This window comes from Stegostoma tigrinum, chromosome 7 (genome assembly GCF_030684315.1).
Source record: "Stegostoma tigrinum isolate sSteTig4 chromosome 7, sSteTig4.hap1, whole genome shotgun sequence".
NCBI classification, from domain to species: Eukaryota; Metazoa; Chordata; class Chondrichthyes; order Orectolobiformes; family Stegostomatidae; genus Stegostoma; species Stegostoma tigrinum.
In genome coordinates, this window is record NC_081360.1 from 99,664,034 (window position 1) to 99,683,550 (window position 19,517).

Consider the following 19,517-nt stretch of genomic DNA (forward strand, 5'->3'; position numbering starts at 1 on the left):
TAAAAATTTGGATTTTGTTTTTTGAAAAGTTCCACATTCTTTGGAAGGTAAAGTTGAGGTTTCTTTTTAAATTTGACCATTTATTGATGATCTGTCCCTTGTTCTGCAGCTCTGAGTCTTATGTGAACAGCCAAATACATTTATATGTACGGAATCGTTACACTTGTCACGAACTCTTTGGATTTGACATCATGCTTGATGAGAACCTGAAGCCGTGGGTTCTAGAAGTCAACATCTCTCCAAGGTGCCTGTATAACTATTTAAATAATCAATCACAAGGGTTGACAACTAGGAGCAGGACTAGACCATTTGACCCCTTAAGCAAGTAACTGAAAGCTTATTATAGGCACAATTGTAAATGTTGACCTAGCTTGACTTCCAAATATCATTAGTGAATAAAGGGGGGAAAAAAATAGCTGTTAGGTCTAAAGCAATAAAGATTTTTATGACTTTCCCTTATGACACAAAGCAGGTAAGATTGCCCTAACTGAGGTAATCAGTGAATGAAATTTGAAAAAAAAACTAAGAACTACAGGTGTTGAAAGTCAAAAACAAAATCCAGAGTTGCAGGAAAAGCTCCAGTCTGGCAGCATCTGTGGAGAAAATGCAGAATTAACAGTTCGAGTTCAGTGACCCTTCTTGAGAACTCAAAGCTTTCTGATATATAAAGCCCTAGCAAAACTGGATTCATTCCGTATCGGGGGCAAACTTTCTGCTGGTTAGAGTCATGATTGGTATGTAGGAAGATGGTTGTTTATTGGAGGTCAGTCATCTGAGCTCCAGGACATTTCCTCAGGGTAGAGTCTTGGGTCCACACATCTTCAGCTGCTTCATCAATGAGCTTCCCTCCATCATAATATCAGAAGTGGGGACGCTCGCCGATGATTGTGCAGCGTTCTGCATCATTCACAACTCTTCAAATGTTGAAGCAGTTCATATTCAAATGCAACAAGACCTGGGCAATGTCGACGCTTGGGCTGACAAGTGGCAAGTAACATTCACACTAGACAAATGTCAGGCAATGAATATCCACAATAAGAGACAATCTAATTGTCGCTCCTTAACATTTAATAGTGTTACCATCACTGAATTCAATGCTATCAACATCCTTGAGGTTACCATTGACCAGAAACTCAACTGGACTTGTCACATATACACAGTGGCTACAAGACCTGGTCAGAAGCTAGGAATACTGTGGCAAGTAACTCACTTCCTGACTCTCCATCGACAAGGCACACATCAGGAGTGTAATGAAATACTCCCCACTTGCCCAGATGGGTCCAGTTCCAGTAACACTCTTGGAGTTTGACACCATCCAGGACAAAGCAGCCCACACGATTAGCACCACATCCACAAGCATCTATTCCCTTCTTCATCAATGCTCAATAGCAGCGTGTACTATCTACAAGATGCACTACAAAATTCTCCAGCAATCTTCAGACAGCACCTTCCAAACCTATGACCATTTCCATATAGAAGGACAAGGGCAGCAGATGCATGGGGGAAATCCTCTACCTGCAAGTTTCCCTCCGTGCCAGCCGCCACCCTGAGTTGCAAATATACCACTGTTTTCTCTGTTGACACTGGGTCAAAATCATGGAATCCCCTTCCCTCAGGCCATTGTGGGTACACGAACTGCAGTGGTTCAAGGTAGCAGCTCACCACAACTTTCTCACCAGCATCTAGGATTGCGCAATAAAATTCTGGCCAGCCAGTGATTTTGACCTAATTGGTCTATGTCAGTGTTCATACTCTATTCAGGTCTTCATACCCACTCCATTAATATACCATGGTTGTTCCTTTCAGCATTATTTAATTTGCACTTCTCCTTAAATGAATCCATGCTATTTACCTCAACCACTGTGCTAGTGACTTCCAGGGGAGGCGATGGCCTAGTGGTATTATCACTGGCCTGTTAATCCAGAGACCCAGGTAATGTTATGGCGAAACCAAAAGAGCTGTGGATGCTGGAAATCAGAAACCAGTTCTCAGGAAGGGTCTCTGAACCCAAAATGTTAACTCTGATTTCTGCCCGGATGTAGCCAGACCTGCTGAGCTTTTCCACCAATTTTTGTTTATGTTTCTAATATTCTAGGACTTGGATTCGATTCCCACCACAGTAAATGGTGAAATTTAAATCAATAAAAATCTGGAAATGGGTGTCTAATGATGACCATGAAACCATTGTCGATTGTCGGAAAAACGCACCTGGTTCACTGATGTCCTTCAGGGAGGAAAATTGGCATCCTTACCCGGTCTGGCCTACATGTGACTTCAGGCCCTCAGCAATGTGGTTGACTTTTAACTGCCCTGTGAGCAGTTAGGAATGGGCAATAAATGCTGACCTAGCCAGTGACACCCACATACCACGAATAACAAACCTACTACTGGAATTGAGACCTAAAGACAACATTAGCTGGGAGGGGGAGATAAGTGACCTTACTTCACCAGCCACTGTTCCCCTTCTTCGTGAAAGGTATTACAGATTACAATGAAAGTAAAGCTGCACTGTTTTTTCCCCACTGCTGCTATTGTCAAATATATTCAGTCTGGGACCTCTGTGGTCCCAACTATATTGGTATGTATTGCCAGTGTGTATCTTATGCAGTCATTCCAAAGCATCTCTGCAATAGTCCCATTGAGCGAAAGGACTAGTAGAAACAGCTGTGAACCTGACACTGAATTATCACTCCTGGCTCAGTTCCTGTGCTATTAGCCCAGACAGCTAAAGTCCAATAATAGATAGCTGCCTGGAAGAATGATGGCAACAAATTCTGTTGTACGTTTCAGAAATGAATTGAATCTTCGCTTCAAAGAACAACTTCTGTGGGGCATGAATGGGAGACTAATTTGATTAGTTAAATGGCTGTATGACTCTGTAACTGAGAGTAAGGCACATGGTTGAATGGAAGACAACTTCTGGTGTACTTAATCTAGTCTGCACACTGAAAGCCATTACCTTGGTCACGCAAATTTGACACCTCAGAAAAGTTAACCAGAAACAAAATATGTTTCAGAGATATCAGGAACTGCAGATGCTGGAGAATCTGAGATTACAAGGTGTAGAGCTGGATGAACACAGCAGGCCAAGCAGCATCAGAGGAGCAGGAAAACTGACATTCTTCAGAAGGTGGCGATGGGCCCGAAACTTCAGCTTTTCTGGTCTTCTGATGCTGCTTGGCCTGTTGTGTTCATCCAGCTCTACATCCTGTTATCACAAAATATCATGTATTACTTCTAATATTTGCAGTTCCACAGTACATATAAATTAGGAGAGGGAGTAAGACATTTGTTGCCTCAAGCCTACTTGCCTCTTCAAAATGTGATAACTGACTTGGTTGTGACCTCGGCTGCATATTTCCACTTCCTTCTGGTAGCTTTTGAATTCCTTGGTCAAAAATCTATCAACTTTCTGACTCCAAAAACCTGTCTGCTGTCTACAGACACAAGTTGGGAATATGATGAACACTCTCCACTTATCTTGTTGAGTACAGCTCCAACCAAAACCCAAGAAGCTTGACTCTCTACAGGTCAAAAACCCACTTTATTGGCACCGCATCCACTAACATCCCCTTCCTTCTGCAGTATTCAGTAGCAGCAGTATGTTCTATCTACCAGTGATAATGGGAACTGCAGATGCTGGAGAATCCAAGATAATAAAATGTGAGGCTGGATGAACACAGCAGGCCCAGCAGCATCTCAGGAGCACAAAAGCTGACTTTTCAGGTCGAGACCCTTCATCAGAGAGGGGGATGGGGTGAGGGTTCTGGAATAAATAGGGAGAGGGGGAGGCGGACCGAAGATGGACAGAAAAGATGATAGGTGGAGAGGAGAGTATGGGTGGGGAGGTAGGGAGGGGATAGGTCAGCCCAGGGAAGACAGACAGGTCAAGGAGGTGGGATCAGGTTAGTAGGTAGGAGATGGAGGTGCGGCTTGGGGTGGGAGGAAGGGATGGGTGAGAGGAAGAAAAGGTTAGGGAGGGAGAGACGGATTGGACTGGTTTTGGAATGCAGTCGGTGGAGGGGACGAACTGGGCTGGTTTTGGGATGCGGTGGGGGAAGGGGAGATTTTGAAGTTGGTGAAGTCCACATTGATACCATTGGGCTGCAGGGTTCCTAAGCGGAATATGAGTTGCTGTTCCTGCAACCTTCGGGTGGCATCATTGTGGCACTGCAGGAGGCCCATGATGGACATGTCATCTAAAGAATGGTCCCTCACACGCCGCCCCCGCCACAACTGCCCAAAGAGGATCCCCCTTGTTCTCACACACCACCCCACCGACCTCCGAATACAACGCATCATCCTCCGACACGTCTGCCATCTACAATCCGACCCCACCACCCAAGACATTTTTCCATCCCCACCCTTGTCTGCTTTCCGGAGAGACCACTCTCTCCGTGACTCCCTTGTTCGCTCCACACTGCCCTCCAACCTCACCACACCGCGCACCTTCCCCTGCAACCGCAGGATATGCTACACTTGCCCCCACACCACCTCCCTCACCCCTATCCCAGGCCCCAAGATGACTTTCCATATTAAGCAGAGGTTCACCTGCACATCTGCCAATGTGGTATACTGTATCCATTGTACCTGGTGTGGCTCCCTCTACACTGGGGACACCAAGTGGAGGCTTGGGGACCGCTTTGCAGCACACCTCCGCTCGGTTAGCAATAATCAACTGCACCTCCCAGTCGCGAACCATTTCCACTCCCCCTCCCATTCTTTAGATGACATGTCCATCATGGGCCTCCTGCAGTGCCGCAATGATGCCACCCGAAGGTTGCAGGAACAGCAACACATATTCTGCTTGGGAACCCTAATCTCCCCTCCCCCCACCGCATCCCAAAACCAGCCCAGTTCGTCCCCTCCCCCCACTGCACCACACAACCAGCCCAGCTCTTCCCTTCCACCCACTGCATCCCAAACCCAGTCCAGCCTGTCTCTGCCTCCCTAACCTGTTCTTCCTCTCACCCATCCCTTCCTCTCACCCCAAGCCGCACCTCCATCTCCTACCTACTAACCTCATCCCTCCTCCTTGACCTGTCTGTCTTCCCTGGACTGACCTATCCCCTCCCTACCTCCCCACGCATACTCTCCTCTCCACCTATCTTCTTTTCTCTCCCTATTTATTCCAGAACCCTCTCCCCATCCCCCTCTCTGATGAAGGGTCTAGGCCCAAAACGTCAGCTTTTGTGCTCCTGAGATGCTGCTGGGCCTGCTGTGTTCATCCAGCCTCACATGTTCTATCTACCAGATGCGTTGCAGAAATTCACCAAGGCTCCTTAGGCAGGATCTTCCAAACTCTCCTCCAGTACCATCTGGCAAAATGAGGGCAACAGGTATGTGGGAACATAACACTTTCAAGTTCCCTGCCAAACCACTCCTCATCCTGACTTGGATATATGTTGCCATTCCTGTATATCCCTAGTTCAAAATTCAGGGACTCCATTCCTAATGGCATTGTCCGTTTATCTCCGTTAAATGAACTGCAACGGTTCAAGAAGGCACAACCCTATCATGAGCGCAACTAGGAATGAGTAATAAGTGCTGACCTACCCAGTGATGCCCACAATCCATGAATGAATTTTTTTTAAGATACCTCATTTGTCTACTATTTGCACATCGAAGATCTGATGTGGAATGCACTGCATATACAAGTGATTAAAGAGGATAATGTTCTAAAGGGAATTGGGGACACTACGTAAGAGATAACCAGGTTTGGAGCTGGATGAACACAGCAGGCCAAACAGCATCAGAGGAGCAGGGAAGCTGACATTTTGGGCCTAGACCTTCCTTCAGAAGAAATCTGGCTTTTTGGAGTCATCTGTGCTGTATAATTATTGCATTGTTATCACCCTGCAGTCTGATCCAGTATCCCCAGGCCCAATTTACTATGTGTCACAAAGCAGAAGGTTAATGCTATTTGAGCATAAATTGCTGAATGCTTTCAACTAATGTTCAATAAAAATGCAGTCCATGGAACTGTCTTTTTCGAAAATATTTATTTTTATCAAGATTTGGCATATTTGTTAAATCCTAAAATACTTAAGTAGACAAACCTATTGCTCTTTTTTTGTATTGAATTTATTTTATTGCTGAATCAATGTAATCTTTATTCCTCTTCCACTCAGCTTACATTCAAATTCCACACTGGATATAACCATTAAGGGACAGATGATTAGCGACCTCCTGAATCTGGCTGGATTCATTATTCCCAGTAAGGATGAGGTAACTCCGACCATAAAAAGGTAAAAAGGCACAATCTGTTCCTCAAATACTTGCTGCCATGATGAATGAAATTACTTGGTTCCTGGACACTGACCAAGAAACATGTGACAGCATTTTCAGTTCATATTTCAAGTAAAATGAACAGTTATATACTTTATGATAAATACTTGAAACTATATCACATTTGGTTCTTAGTTGCCTGAGTGGGTGGCTTGCTGCAATAAGTGGTTGGGTTTGTGTGGTGTTGCTTAGAAAATAGGTACCATTCCAGGTTACTGAGTAAACTACAGCATTTAAAAGTGAGTTGATATGAGCCCTTGTGGATGCAGTGGTAGTGCCCCTACACCTGAAGCAAGAGGGCCGAGTTCAAGTCCCACCTGCCGCAGAGGTGCATGGTAACATTTCTGAACACCTTGATTGGAAAGACAGGTTAATAAAGGGGAAAAAAAATGGGCTGGTGAGGAAGTTTTGAGAAACAATTATTTCGGATGGGACTACTCCTTCTGTCCCAGTGTAGAAAGGCGGGTTGATTAGGACATGTCAGCACGGATTAAAAAAAGGGAAATGATGTTTAAGTAATTTGCTACGATTTTTAGTTTGAAGATGTAACAAAGAGCTGATAAGGGCAAACTTGTTGATGACGTACGCATGGATTTCCAAAGTGTTTGTTGTAGTGCCTCACAGCAGACTTGTGAAGAAAATTACAGGTCATGATATGAAAGGGAAAGTAGAATCATGGAAACAAAATTGGTGGAGTGATAACAAACAGATTAATGGTGAATTGATACTATTGGGGCTGGTGGAATATTTTGAGTGGAGTTTCCCAGGGATCAGTATTGAGACTCTTGCTTTATCTGATTATGTACCGTGACGTCTGTGCTCGTATCAAGATCTTTGTTCGAGGCAGTCATCTTTCTGACTCTTCTGTATGACTCAAACTTGGTTTATGTACGACTGCCACTTCAAATCTGTTGAATGGAACCACGAACGTAGTTTTAAAAACATTCTCCATATCAGCTGGGAGGATGAGCTTACTAACATCAGCATCCTTGAAGCAATCGACAACACCAGCATCGAAGTCACAAACGTCCAAAACCAAATTCGCTGGGCCGGCCATGTGCTTAGGATGCCAGAGTTCCATCCACCGAAGTAAATCATCTTTGCCCATCTCAAGGAAGGCACTCGAGTGAGAGGAGAACAAAGGAAGCTTTTCAAAGACTACCGGAAGGCTTTCCTCCAGGAATACAACGTGGATTTCAACTTGTGGAAGGCCTGATATTTAATAGAAACAAACTTCAAGTTACCTCCTGTTTGAAGGAAAATTATGATTTAAGAACACTTGTCAGCAAGAGGAAATGCAAAATAGAGTCAGTGGAGGGAATGCCAGCAGTCTCAAAACCAAGGAACAATTCCACTTTCTGGAAACACCTGCCAAATGTGTGGATTGAGATGTTCTAGAATTGGGCTCATCAGCCATAAATGGACCCACAGAACCTATGACCAATGACACATTCCCGAGTACACAATTGTACTCATTAGTGTATGATTGATGACAATTAATGATTTGTATCTTGGTGTTGAGGGGACAGATTCAAAGTTGAAGATGACTTGGAATTGTAATGTAGGTGGACTACTGTGTAGAGCTGTAAAAGAACAGTAGATAGAGAGAAGTTGTTCCCACTCGGAAGAAAAGAGCTCAAAAGCATAGATTTTAACATGATGTATGAACAAAGTAATATGATATGAGAAAAAACTTTATCTGACTTCTATAGTTAGGGCATGGACTGGCACTTTGTGGAAATGTGATGAAGATCGTTTCAGTTGAGGCTTTGAAGTGGCATTAGTTGATTATTTAAATTAGAAGGGGATCTGGGGAAAATGAAGGAAATTAGCACGAGAATAGAATTGATGCAGGCACAATACTTCCTTCTGTGCTATATCAGTTGAGATTCTGTAATGCCCTTGAATATGAAAAATTAAGATTTTTTTTTCCTTTTGTTCTGTAGCACTTCATCTAGACCAAAGAACAATGAGCTTACCGCTGACGAGAAATTGAAGCGGGTTTACTACCTGAGTCAGAAATCACCACCTATGGTAATTTGCCTTTTCAGTACATGGTCAGAAGTGCAAAGAGAGACATTATTAGTACCTCTGACATAACTGTTCATCATTCACTACAGCTGGCAAATACTTCATTCAATTTGAGCTACCTAAATTCTGCTCTGTTGGTTTGGGTCATCTGTCAATTTGTACCATGACTAACTGCAGATAATTTGAGCTGGTGTCACAAGTTTGTTGCCCATTCTATTCAGTGGGGTGCATTATGAGCAAAAAATTGATTCATTTTTAACTTCCAGCAATGACTTTGTTTCATTTCCGAGACTCTTGAGTGAGTGGAGAAACAAAGGATGTTTTTGTTAAATCAGGAAGTAAGGAGATGACCACCTAGGTCTTGAATTTTTGAGATTGAAAAGGAACTACATGGTGCAGAGGTTTTTGTTACAACAGCAGGTAATGCTGTAAACATTCATTTCAACATTGGAGTATATAGAGTGATGTTGTACTTTTTCTGCATTTACTGTAAAGATGTTAAAGGATCTCACATCCAATATTTCCATCCCTTTTTTCTAAAAGGAAGATAAATTTGGCTACGGTTGTTGGTGCAGTCCTTTAGCAGCAGGGGTTATGGAATTGCTGATGTTATTCTCTGTTTCTCCAGTGCTGAGCAATTGTACCTCCAGCAAATTTTTGCCAGAACAATTTTTAAAAAGTAGTATTGAACTAGTCTATGCTTAGTAAGAATCCGTTCAGAGAAAATCCAAGGAACAGACAGACTACAATTAACTGTTTTTGCTGCAATTCCATGTCAGTATAGTTCAACCAATTAGCTTTGTCTTCTCAGGCATACAAAATAATGTCACATTTTTTCAAGTTTTTCTTGCATTAAAGTCCTGATGAGTACAAGACAAAAAAACCTGACTGTCTCCTTTCTAGCAAAATCCACAGTCTAAACATTACCTTAATACTCTTTACAAATGCTGATGATTTGTGCACTCCTCATTCTCTGCTTTGAAATCAGGCAGGGTGACAATTAAATTTTTGAACCACATTTTTGAATTTTTGTATCTGTCTTCCAGCGTTTCTATTCCTCTCTGCTGGACATTCTTACCCCAGATGATATCCGGATGTTAATGGAATCAGAGGATGAGTACAATCGACGAGGACAATTTGAGCGGGTGTTTCCCTGCCAACATTCATCCCGCTATCTCCGGTTCTTCGAACAGCCCCGTTACTTCAATATTTTGCTTGACTTATGGGAGCAAAAATATGGTCAGAACAGAGAGGCAGGTAATGTTTAAAAACATAGATTCAAAGTGATGTACAGTGTAGAAACAGACCCTTCGGCCCAACTTGTCCATGATAACCAGATATCCTAGATAAATCTAGTCCCATTTGCCAATATTTGAGCCATATCTCTCTCAAACTCTTCTTGTTCATGTACCCATCCAAATGCCTTTTAAATGTTGTAATTGTACCACCCTCCTCCATTTGTTCTGGCAGCTCATTCCATACATACACTACCCTCTGCATGAAAAAGTTGCCCCTTAGTTCCCTTTTAAATCTTGCACCTCTTACCTTAAACCTCCAGTTTTGGACTTGCCCACCCAGGGAAAAGATCTTGTCTATTTACCCCTATCCATGCCCCTCATAATTTTATCAACCTCTATAAAGTCACCCCTCAGCCTCCGATGCTCCAAGGAAAATAGCCCCAAGCCTGTTCAGCCTCTCCCTGTAGCTGAAACCCTCCAACCCTGGCAACATCCTTGTAAACCTCTTCTGAACGCTTTGAAGTTTCATGACATAGTTTTCCTATGGCAGGGAGACCAGATTTGCATGCAGTATTCCAAAACTGGCCTGACCAGTGTCCTTTACAGGCACAACATGACCTCCCAAATCCTAAACTCAATGCACTGACCAATCAAGGTAAGCACACCAAATACCACCTTTACTATCGTCGCTACCTGTGACTCCACTTTCAAGGAATTATGAACCTGCACTCCATGGTCTCTTCACCTAGCAACACTCCCCAGGACCTTACCGTTAAGTGAATAAGTTCAGTCTTGATTTGCCTTTCCAAAATGCAGCACCTCACAGTTATCAAAATTAAACTCCATCTCTCACTCCTTGGCCCATTAGCCCATCTGATCAAGATCCCGTTGTACACTCAGGTAATCTTCTTCACTGTCTACTACCCCTCCAATTTTGGTGTCATCTGCAAACTTACTAACCGTACCTCCCATTTCACATCCAAATAATTTATATAAATGATGGAAAGCAGTGGACCACCACCAATCCTTGTGGCACACCACTGGTCACTTGCCTCCTGTCTGAAAAGCAACCCCTCACCTCCACCTCCACCGCCACCCTCTGTCTTCTACCTTCTAGACAGTTCTGTATGCAAATGGATAATGCTCCTTGTATTCCATGTGATCTAACCTTGCTAACCAGCCTACAATGAGGAACCTTGGCAAACGTCTTACTGAAGTCCAGATAGATCATGTCTACCGTTCTACTCTCAACAATCCTCTTTGTTACTACTTCAGAAAACTCAATCGAGTTCATGAGGCACTATTTCCGGTACACAAAGCTATGTTGACCATCCCTAATCGGTCCTTGCCTTTCTAAATACTGCAAATCCTGTCCCTCAGGATTTCCTCCAACAACTTGCTCACCACCAATGTCAGGCTCACCAGGGTCTCTAGTGCCCTGGCTTTTCCTTACGACCTTTCTTTTGTAGTGGTACCATATTATCCAACCTCCACTCTTCTGGCACCTCACCTGTGGCTAACGATGATATAGATATCTCAGGAAGTGGCCCAACAATCACTTGCCACCAATTTCTAGAATGCACCTAATGAGGTCTTTGGGATTTGTCTACTTCATTGCGTTTTAAGCCGTCCAGCACCACTACCTGTGTCACTATTTATTTCCTCACATTCTGTATCTTCCATATCCTTCTCCACAGCGAACGCTGATGCAAAATACTCGTTTAGTATCTCCCCCATCTCCTGTGGCTCCACACATATGCAGCCTTCCTGATCTTTAAGCGACCCTATTCTCTCCCTTCTTACCCTTTTGTCCTTGATGTATTTGTAGAATCCCTTTGGATTCTCCATAACCCTATTTGCCACAGCTATCTCATGACACTTTTTTGGCCTCCTGATTTCCCTCGAGTAAAAGGCAATAGGAATGTACTTTTCTAAGGATTCACTCAAGTTCTGCTGTCTATACCTAATATGCTTCCTTCTTTCTCTTGACCAAAATCTTAATTTCTGTAGTCATCCAGCATTCCCTACACCTACCAGCCTTGCCCTTCACCCTAAATAAGAAAGTGTAGAGCTGGATGAACACAGCAGGCCAAGCAGCATCTCAGGAGCACAATAGCTGACATTTCAGGCCTAGACCCTTCATCAGAAATTGGGGGTGGGGGAGAGGGTGCTGAAATAAATAGGGAGAGAGAGGGAGGCGGATCGAAGATAGATAGAGGAGAACATAGGTGGAGAGGAGACAGACAAGTTAAAGAGGCAGGTATGGAGCCAGTAGAGGTGAGTGTAGTTGGGGACGTATGGCGGGGTAGGTCAGTCCGGGGAGGACGGACAGGTCAAGGGGGCGGAGGTTAGTAGGAAGGAAATGGGGGTGCAGATTGAGGTGGGAGAGGTGAGAGGAAAAACAGGTTAGGGAGGCGGGGATGAGCTGGGCTGGTTTTGGGATGCAGTGGGGGGAGGGGAGATTTTGAAGCTTGCTGCAGGGTTCCCAAGCAGAATATGAGTTGCTGTTCCTGCAACCTTCGGGTGGCATCGTTGTGGCACTGCAGAGGCCCATGATGGACGTGTCGTCTAAGGAATGGGAGGGGGAGTTGAAATGGTTCATGACTGGGAGGTGCAGTTGCTCCTAAGATGCTGCTTGGCCTGCTATGTGGATCCAGCTCTCTGTACACTTTGTTATCTCAGATTCTCCAGGATCTGCAGTTCCTATTTTCTCTTGCCCTTCACCCTAACAGGAACATACTTCTCTGGACTCTCATCTCATTTTTGAAAGCTTCTCATTTTCCAGCTGTCTCTTTACCTGCAAACATCTGCCCCCAATCAACTTTTGAAAGCTCATGCCTAATACCATTAAAATTGGCCTTCCTCCAATTTAGAACATTTAACCTTTTCGATTCGGTCTATCCTTTCCCATCGCTATTTTAAAACTAGTAGAATAATGGTTGCTGGCTGCAAAGTGCTCCACCACTGACACCTCTGTCACCTGCCCTGCTGTATTTCCCAAGATTAGGTCAAGTTTAGCACCTTCTCTAGTAGGTAATATCCATGTGCTGAATCAGAAAATTTTCTTGAACATATTTAACAAATTCCTCTCCATCCAAATCCTTAACGCTGTTGCAGTCCCAAGTCTATCTTTGGAAAGTTTAAATCCCCTGTCATAACCACCCTATCATTTATACAGATCACTGAGATCTCCTTGCAAATTTATTTCTCAATTCCACCCAAATAACTTCCCTGGACGTATTCCCAGAAATATCCTCCCCAAATACAGCTGTAGTGTTATCCCTCAGGAAAAAAACGCCACTCTCCCTCCTCTTTTGCCCCCCTTTTCAGTCCTTCCTGCAGCATCTGTATCCTGGAACATTAGCTGCCAGCCCTTTCCATCCCTGAGCCAGGTCTCTGTAATTGCTATGATATCCCAGTCCCATGTTCCCGATCATGCCCTGAGTTTATCTGTTAAGCTTCTTGCATTGAAATAAATGCAGTTTAATTTATCAGTCCTACCTCATTCTCTGCTTTGTTCTTGCCTTCTCTGACTGTTTGACTTGCTCCTTTTCCCACTGTACTAGAATATAGAATATTACAGCACAGTACAGGCCCTTCGGCCTTCGATGTTGTGCCGACCTGTCGTACCAATCTGAAGCCCATCTAACCTACACTATTCCATGTACGTCCATATGCTTGTCCAATGACGACTTAAATGTACCTAAAGTTGGCGAATCTACTACCGTTGCAGGCAAAGCATTCCATTCCCTTACTACGCTCTGAGTAAAGAAACTACCTCTGACATCTGTCCTATATCTTTCACCCCTTAATTTAAAGCAATGCCCCCTCATGCTCGCCGTCACCATCCTAGGAAAAAGGCTCTCCCTATCCAACCCTCTGATTATTTTATATGGCTCAATTAAGTCACCTCTCAACCTTCTTCTCTCTACCGAAAACAGCCTCAAGTCCCTCAGCCTCTCCTCGTAAGACAAAGAAGAACAAAGAAACTTACAGCACAGGAACAGGCCCTTCGGCCCTCCAAGCCTGTGCCGATCAAGATGCTCTGTCTAACCAGTCATCTATTTTCTAACGCTCTGTGTCCATTTGCTCCCTGTCCAAATATATCTTAAAAGACGCTAACTTGTCTGCATCTACCACCTTTGCTGGCAACGCATTCCAGGCACCCACCACCCTCTGTGTAAAGAACTTTGCACGCATATCTCCCTTAAACTTTCCTCCTCTCACTTTAACTCATGACCCCTAGTAATTGAGTCCCCCACTCTGGGGGGAAAAAGCTTCTTGCTATCCACCCTGTCTATACCCCTCATGATTTTGTAGACCTCAATCAGGTCCCCCCTCAATCTCTGTCTTTCTAATGGAAATAATCCTAATCTACTCAACTTCTCTTCATAGCTAGCACCCTCCACACCAGGCAACATCCTGGTAAAACTCTGCACCCTCTCCAAAGCATCCACATCCTTTTGGTAATGTGGCGACCAGAACTGTGCACAGTACTCCAAATGTGGGCGATCCAAAGTCCTATACAACTGCAACATGACCTGCCAACTCTTGTACTCAATACCCCATCCAATGAAGGAAAGCATGCCATATGCCGCCTTGACCACCCTACTGCCCTGCATTGTCACCTTCAGGTGACAATGGACCTGAACACCCAGATCTCTCTGCTCATCAGTTTTCCCTAGGACTTTTCCATTTACTGTATAGTTTGCCCTTGAATTTGATCTTCCAAAATGCATCACCTCACATTTGCCCAGATTGAACTCCATCTGCCATTTATCTGCCCAAATCTCTAGTCTATCTATATTCTGTTGTAATCTCTGACAGTCCCCTTCACTATCAGCTACTCCATCAATCTTAGTGTCATCTGCAAACTTGCTGATCAGACCACCTATGCCTTCCTCCAGATAACTTACATATATCACAAACAACAGTGGTCCCAGCACAGATCCCTGTGGAACACCACTGGTCACAGGACTCCAATTTGAGAAACTCCCTTCTACTACTACCCTCTGTCTCCTGTTGCCCAGACGATATCACAGCCGCACTGAAGGAGGGCCCCACGGAGGACTCAAGCAGTGAGGCAATATGTGTAGAACTCAGAACTAGGAAGGATGCAGTAACAATGTTGGGGCTGTACTACAGGCCTCCCAACAGCGAGCATGAGATAGAGGTACAAATATGTAAACAGATAATGGAAAGGTGTAGGAGAAACAGGGTGGTGGTGATGGGAGATTTTAATTTTCCCAACATTGACTGGGATTCACTTAGTGTTAGGGGTCAAGATGGAGCAGAATTTGTACGGTGTGTCCAGGAGGGTTTTCTAGAGCAGTATGTATGTAGTCTCAGGAAGGGGCCATACTGGACCTGGTGCTGGGGAATGAACCTGGCCAGGTAGTTGATATTACAGTAGGGGACTACTTTGGAGATAGTGACCACAATTCTGTAAGTTTTACAGTACTCATGGACAAGGATAGGAGTGGTCCTAAAGGAAGAGTACTAAACTGGGGGAAGGCCGACTATACCAAGATTCAGCAGGATCTGAGGAATGTAGATTAGGAGAAACTGTTTGAAGGTAAATCCACATTTGACATGTGGGAGGCTTTTAAGGAGAGCTTGATGAGCGTGCAGGAGAGACATGTTCCTGTGAAAATGAGGAATAGAAAAGGCAAGATTAGGGAGCCATGGATGACAGGTGAAATTGTGAGACTAGCCAAGGGAAAGAAGGAAGCATACATGAGGTCTCGGCTGTTGGGGAAACAATGGCACATTGGAATTAATCGTATAGTGACATTACCAAAGTCCAGGGTAATGTTCTGGGAATACGGGTTCAAATTCCACAGTGGTAGTCAGTGAAATCTGAATCCAATATAAATAAAATCTAGCAGTAACCATGAAATTACTGTTGATTGGTGGGGGGAGAAGTATCCTATTTGGTTCACTAAAGTCTTTCCTCACCTGGACCTACATGTGACTCCAGACCCACACATTACGGTGGACTATGGTGGAGGTAGCTATTACAAAGGAGCATAGTTTTAAAGTGAGTGGAGGGTCAGAGGTAGGTTCTTTATTCAGAATGGTAGGGGCTTGGAACGCATTGCTGGAGAGGGTAATGAAGTCGGCCTCATTCGGGGAATTTAAGTGGCTATTAGATAGGCATATGGGTAATAGTATAAGATAGGGATGGAGGCTAGATAGACCTTAGGATTAGGGTAAAAATTTCACACCACAACATGGGCCAAAGGGCCTGTACTATGCTGTACTGTTCTATGTTCTATTCTGATGAAGCTGTTGAATTCTTATCACTGTCTCCATTGCTTGAATGCACCTCAATGTTGAAAAGGTAGTTTGTGCTGATTCCTGAAGGTGGTTGAGTAATGGGGACAGCCTGAAGGAGGTTGGTATCTTCAGCTTTGAAAAGAAGCATCCTAATGTTGTGAGCCTACTGGGTGGCATAGAAAAGGCCCGGCTGGAGCATTGGTTTAAAGTGAACTCTGGTTTAATAGAAGAATGTGAGTGCAAACTAGTTTTGAAAGTAATTTCAGGATTTTTAAAAATTCAAATAGTCTTGTGGGAAGTGTGACTGGAACAAACAACTCTGAAGTAATTCAGAAAACCTTTGGGAGAGTGAATGTGTGTGGTTGCTGGGACGGCGTGGTGGATGAACTAAAATTGACTAAGTATCATCTGTATCTTGCATTGTTAACTCAGTTTGTACTTTCACATGCTTTTAGTCACCTGTGCTGCAATAAATCATTTGTTTTAAATGCTGAATCAATGGTACCGATTTAGGATCTTCTGTATGACTGGGGGAGGTGGAACCTGTACAAATTGGACCGATGAAAGGAGTCATAGCAGGAGGGAGCAAGGGCAAAAACGAAAGATAGAAAAGGGAATAAAAGAAGTGATAGGCAAACAAACCAAGGATAAAATTCAAACAGGGCTATTGAGAAAAATAAGAATGAGACCAACAATGTTAAAAGACAAGCAGATAGGTGTGGACGCATTGGTAATTATTTTCCAAGGTTCTATAGATTCAGGATCAGTTCCTGCGGATTGGAGGGTGGCAAATATTGTCCCACTTTTCAAGAAAGGAGGGAGAGAGAAAACGGGAAATTATAAACCAGTTAGCCTGATGTTAGTGGTGGGAAAGATGCTGGAGTCAATTATAAAAGATGAAATTACAACTCATGGATAGCAGTAACAGGATAGGTCAGAGTCAGCATGGATTTACGAAGGGGAAATCGTGCTTGACTAATCTTCTGGAATTTTTTGAGGATGTATCTATGAAGATGGATAGGGGAGAACCAGTGGATGTAGTGTACCGGACTTTCAGAAAGCCTTTGATAAAGCCCCGCATAGGAGATTGGTGAACAAAATTAGGGCACATGGTATTGGGGGCAAAATACTGAGTTGGATTGAAAATTGGCTGGCTGACAGGAAGCAAAGAGTAGTGATAAATGGGTCCCTTTTGGAATGGCAGGCAGTGACCAGTGGGGTACCACAAGGTTTGGTGCTGGGACCGCAGCTGTTCACGATATAGATGAAGGCATTAAAAGTAATATTAGCAAACTTGCTGATGACACAAAGTTGGGTGGCAGTGTGAAATGTGAGGAGGATGTTATGAGAATACAGGGTGACTTGGACAGGCTAGGTGAGTGGACGGATGCATGGCAGATGCAGTTTAATGTGGATAAATGTGTGGTTATACACTTTGGTGGCAAGAACAGGAAGGCAGATTACTATCTCAGTGGAGTCAAATGAGGTAAAGGGGAAGCACAACGAGATCTAGGTGTTCTTGTACATCAGTCAATGAAAGCAAGCATGCAGGTACAGCAGGCAGTGAAGAAAGCTAATAGCATGCTGGCCTTCATAACAAGAAGAATTGACTATAGGAGCCAAGAGGTCCTTCTGCAGCTGTACAGGGCCCTGGTGAGACCGCACCTGGAGTTTTGTGTACAGTTTTGGTCTCCAAATTTGAGGAAGGACATTCTTGCTATTGAGGGAGTGCAGTGTAGGGTCACAAGGTCAGTTCCCGGAATGGCGGGACTATCATATGTTGAAAGATTGGAGTGACTGAGAGAGGGGATGTGATTGAGGTGTATAAGATTATTAAGGGATTGGACACTCTGGAGGCAGGAAGCATGTTTCTGCTGATGGGTGAGTCCAGAACCAGAGGACACAGTTTAAAAATAAGGGGTAGGCCATTTAGAACAGAGTTGAGGAAAAACTTCTTCACCCAGAGAGTGGTGGATATATGGAATGCTTTGCTCCAGAAGGCAGTGGAGACCAACTCTCTGGATACTTTCAAGAAAGTGATGTATAGAGCTCTTAAAGGTAGTGGAATCAAGGGTTATGGGGATAAGGCAGGAACAGGATACTGATTGTGGATGATCAGCCATGATCATAATGAATGGTGGTCCTGGCTCGAAGGGCCGAATGGCCTACTCCAGCACCTGTTGTCTGTTGTCTATTGTGTATGGCTGCAGGGTGACCAGGGATGGTAACTAAATGTCTCAGGCTATTCACTATTTCGGAAGGATAGGCAAAAAGGAAATGATGTGGCATTGAGGCAGTTAACACAATAGTGAGAAATGATATCAACTGTGGAGTCTGTATGGGTGTACTTGAGAAATACCAAGGGACATTGAAAACATTAATGAGTATCATATATAGACCCCCAAACTGCAGTGGTCATGTTGGGAATGGCATTAAACAGGAAATTTAGAGGTACATGTGATAAGGTACCATCGGTGATCATGAGTGATTTTAATCTGCACGTAGATTGGGCAAATCAAATTAGCCTCAATGCCGTGGAGGAGGAATTCCTTGAATGTATGCGGATGGTTTTCTTGACCAATATGTAGAGGAACCAACTAGAAAGCAAGCCATCTTAGACTGAGAACTGTCTAATGAGAAGGGAGTTACTGCCAATTTAGCTTTGTGAGATCCCTTGATGATGAGCAACCACTTTTTTTAATCAAGCTGAGGAGAGAGGTAGTTGATTCGGAGACTAGGGTGCTGAATCTTAATAAAGGAAACTATGAAGATATGAAGTGTGAGTTCGCCTTGATAGATTGGGGAGAGTTACTTAAAGGGACGGCAGTGGATAGGTAATAGCAAACATTCAAGGAACGCTTGGGGAACTGTAACAACTGTTTATTCCTATCTGGCATAAAAGCAAAATGAGTAAGAGGGCCAATCCATAGTTTACAAAAGAAATTAGAGATAGTATCAGATCCAAGGAAGAAATGTACAGATTGGCCAAGAAAAATAATATGTCTGGGGATTGGGAGCAGTTTAGATTTCAGCAAATAAGAAGCAAAGGATTGATTTAAGAAGGGAAAAATACAGTATGAAAATAAGCTTGCAGGGAACATAAAGACTGACACTAAGAATTTCCATAGATACATTTGTCTTCACTGATCTTCTTTTCTTCGTGTAAGTCCCCTACAGACAGAAACGGGGGCATGTATAATAGGGGACAAAGAAATAGCTGAGGACCTGAATACATGCTTTAGTTCTGTCTTCACAAAAGACGACACATTTCAGATACCAAAAGAATGCAAGATTTAGTGAGAGGGAAGAATTCAGGAAGATCAATATTAGCAGAGAAATGGTGCTGGGAAAATTGATAAGATTAGAGGTGGATAAATCACCAGGACCTGATAATCTACATTCCAGAGTACTTACGAAAGTGGCTGTGGAAATAGTGGATATACTAATAGTCATCTTCAGAATTGTAAAGACTCTGGAACAGCCCCTGCTGATTGGAGCGTAGTTAGTGTCACCCCAATATCCAAAAAGGGAGGTCAAGAGAAAACGGGGAATTATAGACTCGTAAGCCTAACATCAGTGGTGGGCAATATTCTTGAATCTATTATCCAGGACTTTATGGTGGAGCATTTAGAAAGCATTGGCAGGATCAGACAAAATTTGTTGGAATTCTACAAAGATGTC

General features: G+C 43.6%; 1 protein-coding gene across 4 annotated transcripts in view; it reads left to right on the top strand.

The window, feature by feature from the left end:
• Positions 1-19,517, top strand: part of ttll4 (tubulin tyrosine ligase-like family, member 4) — a 92,732-nt gene that overhangs the window by 59,629 nt on the left and 13,586 nt on the right. For 2 of the 4 annotated variants that reach the window (XM_048534664.2, XM_048534666.2), the window contains 4 exons: positions 110-244; positions 6,132-6,248; positions 8,235-8,322; positions 9,366-9,576. In XM_048534664.2, coding sequence (XP_048390621.1) covers positions 110-244; positions 6,132-6,248; positions 8,235-8,322; positions 9,366-9,576 — 551 coding nt within the window. The remainder of the gene's footprint in view (positions 1-109; positions 245-6,131; positions 6,249-8,234; positions 8,323-9,365; positions 9,577-19,517) is intronic. The other 2 variants (XR_007247943.1, XM_048534665.2) reach the window with 2 other exon arrangements.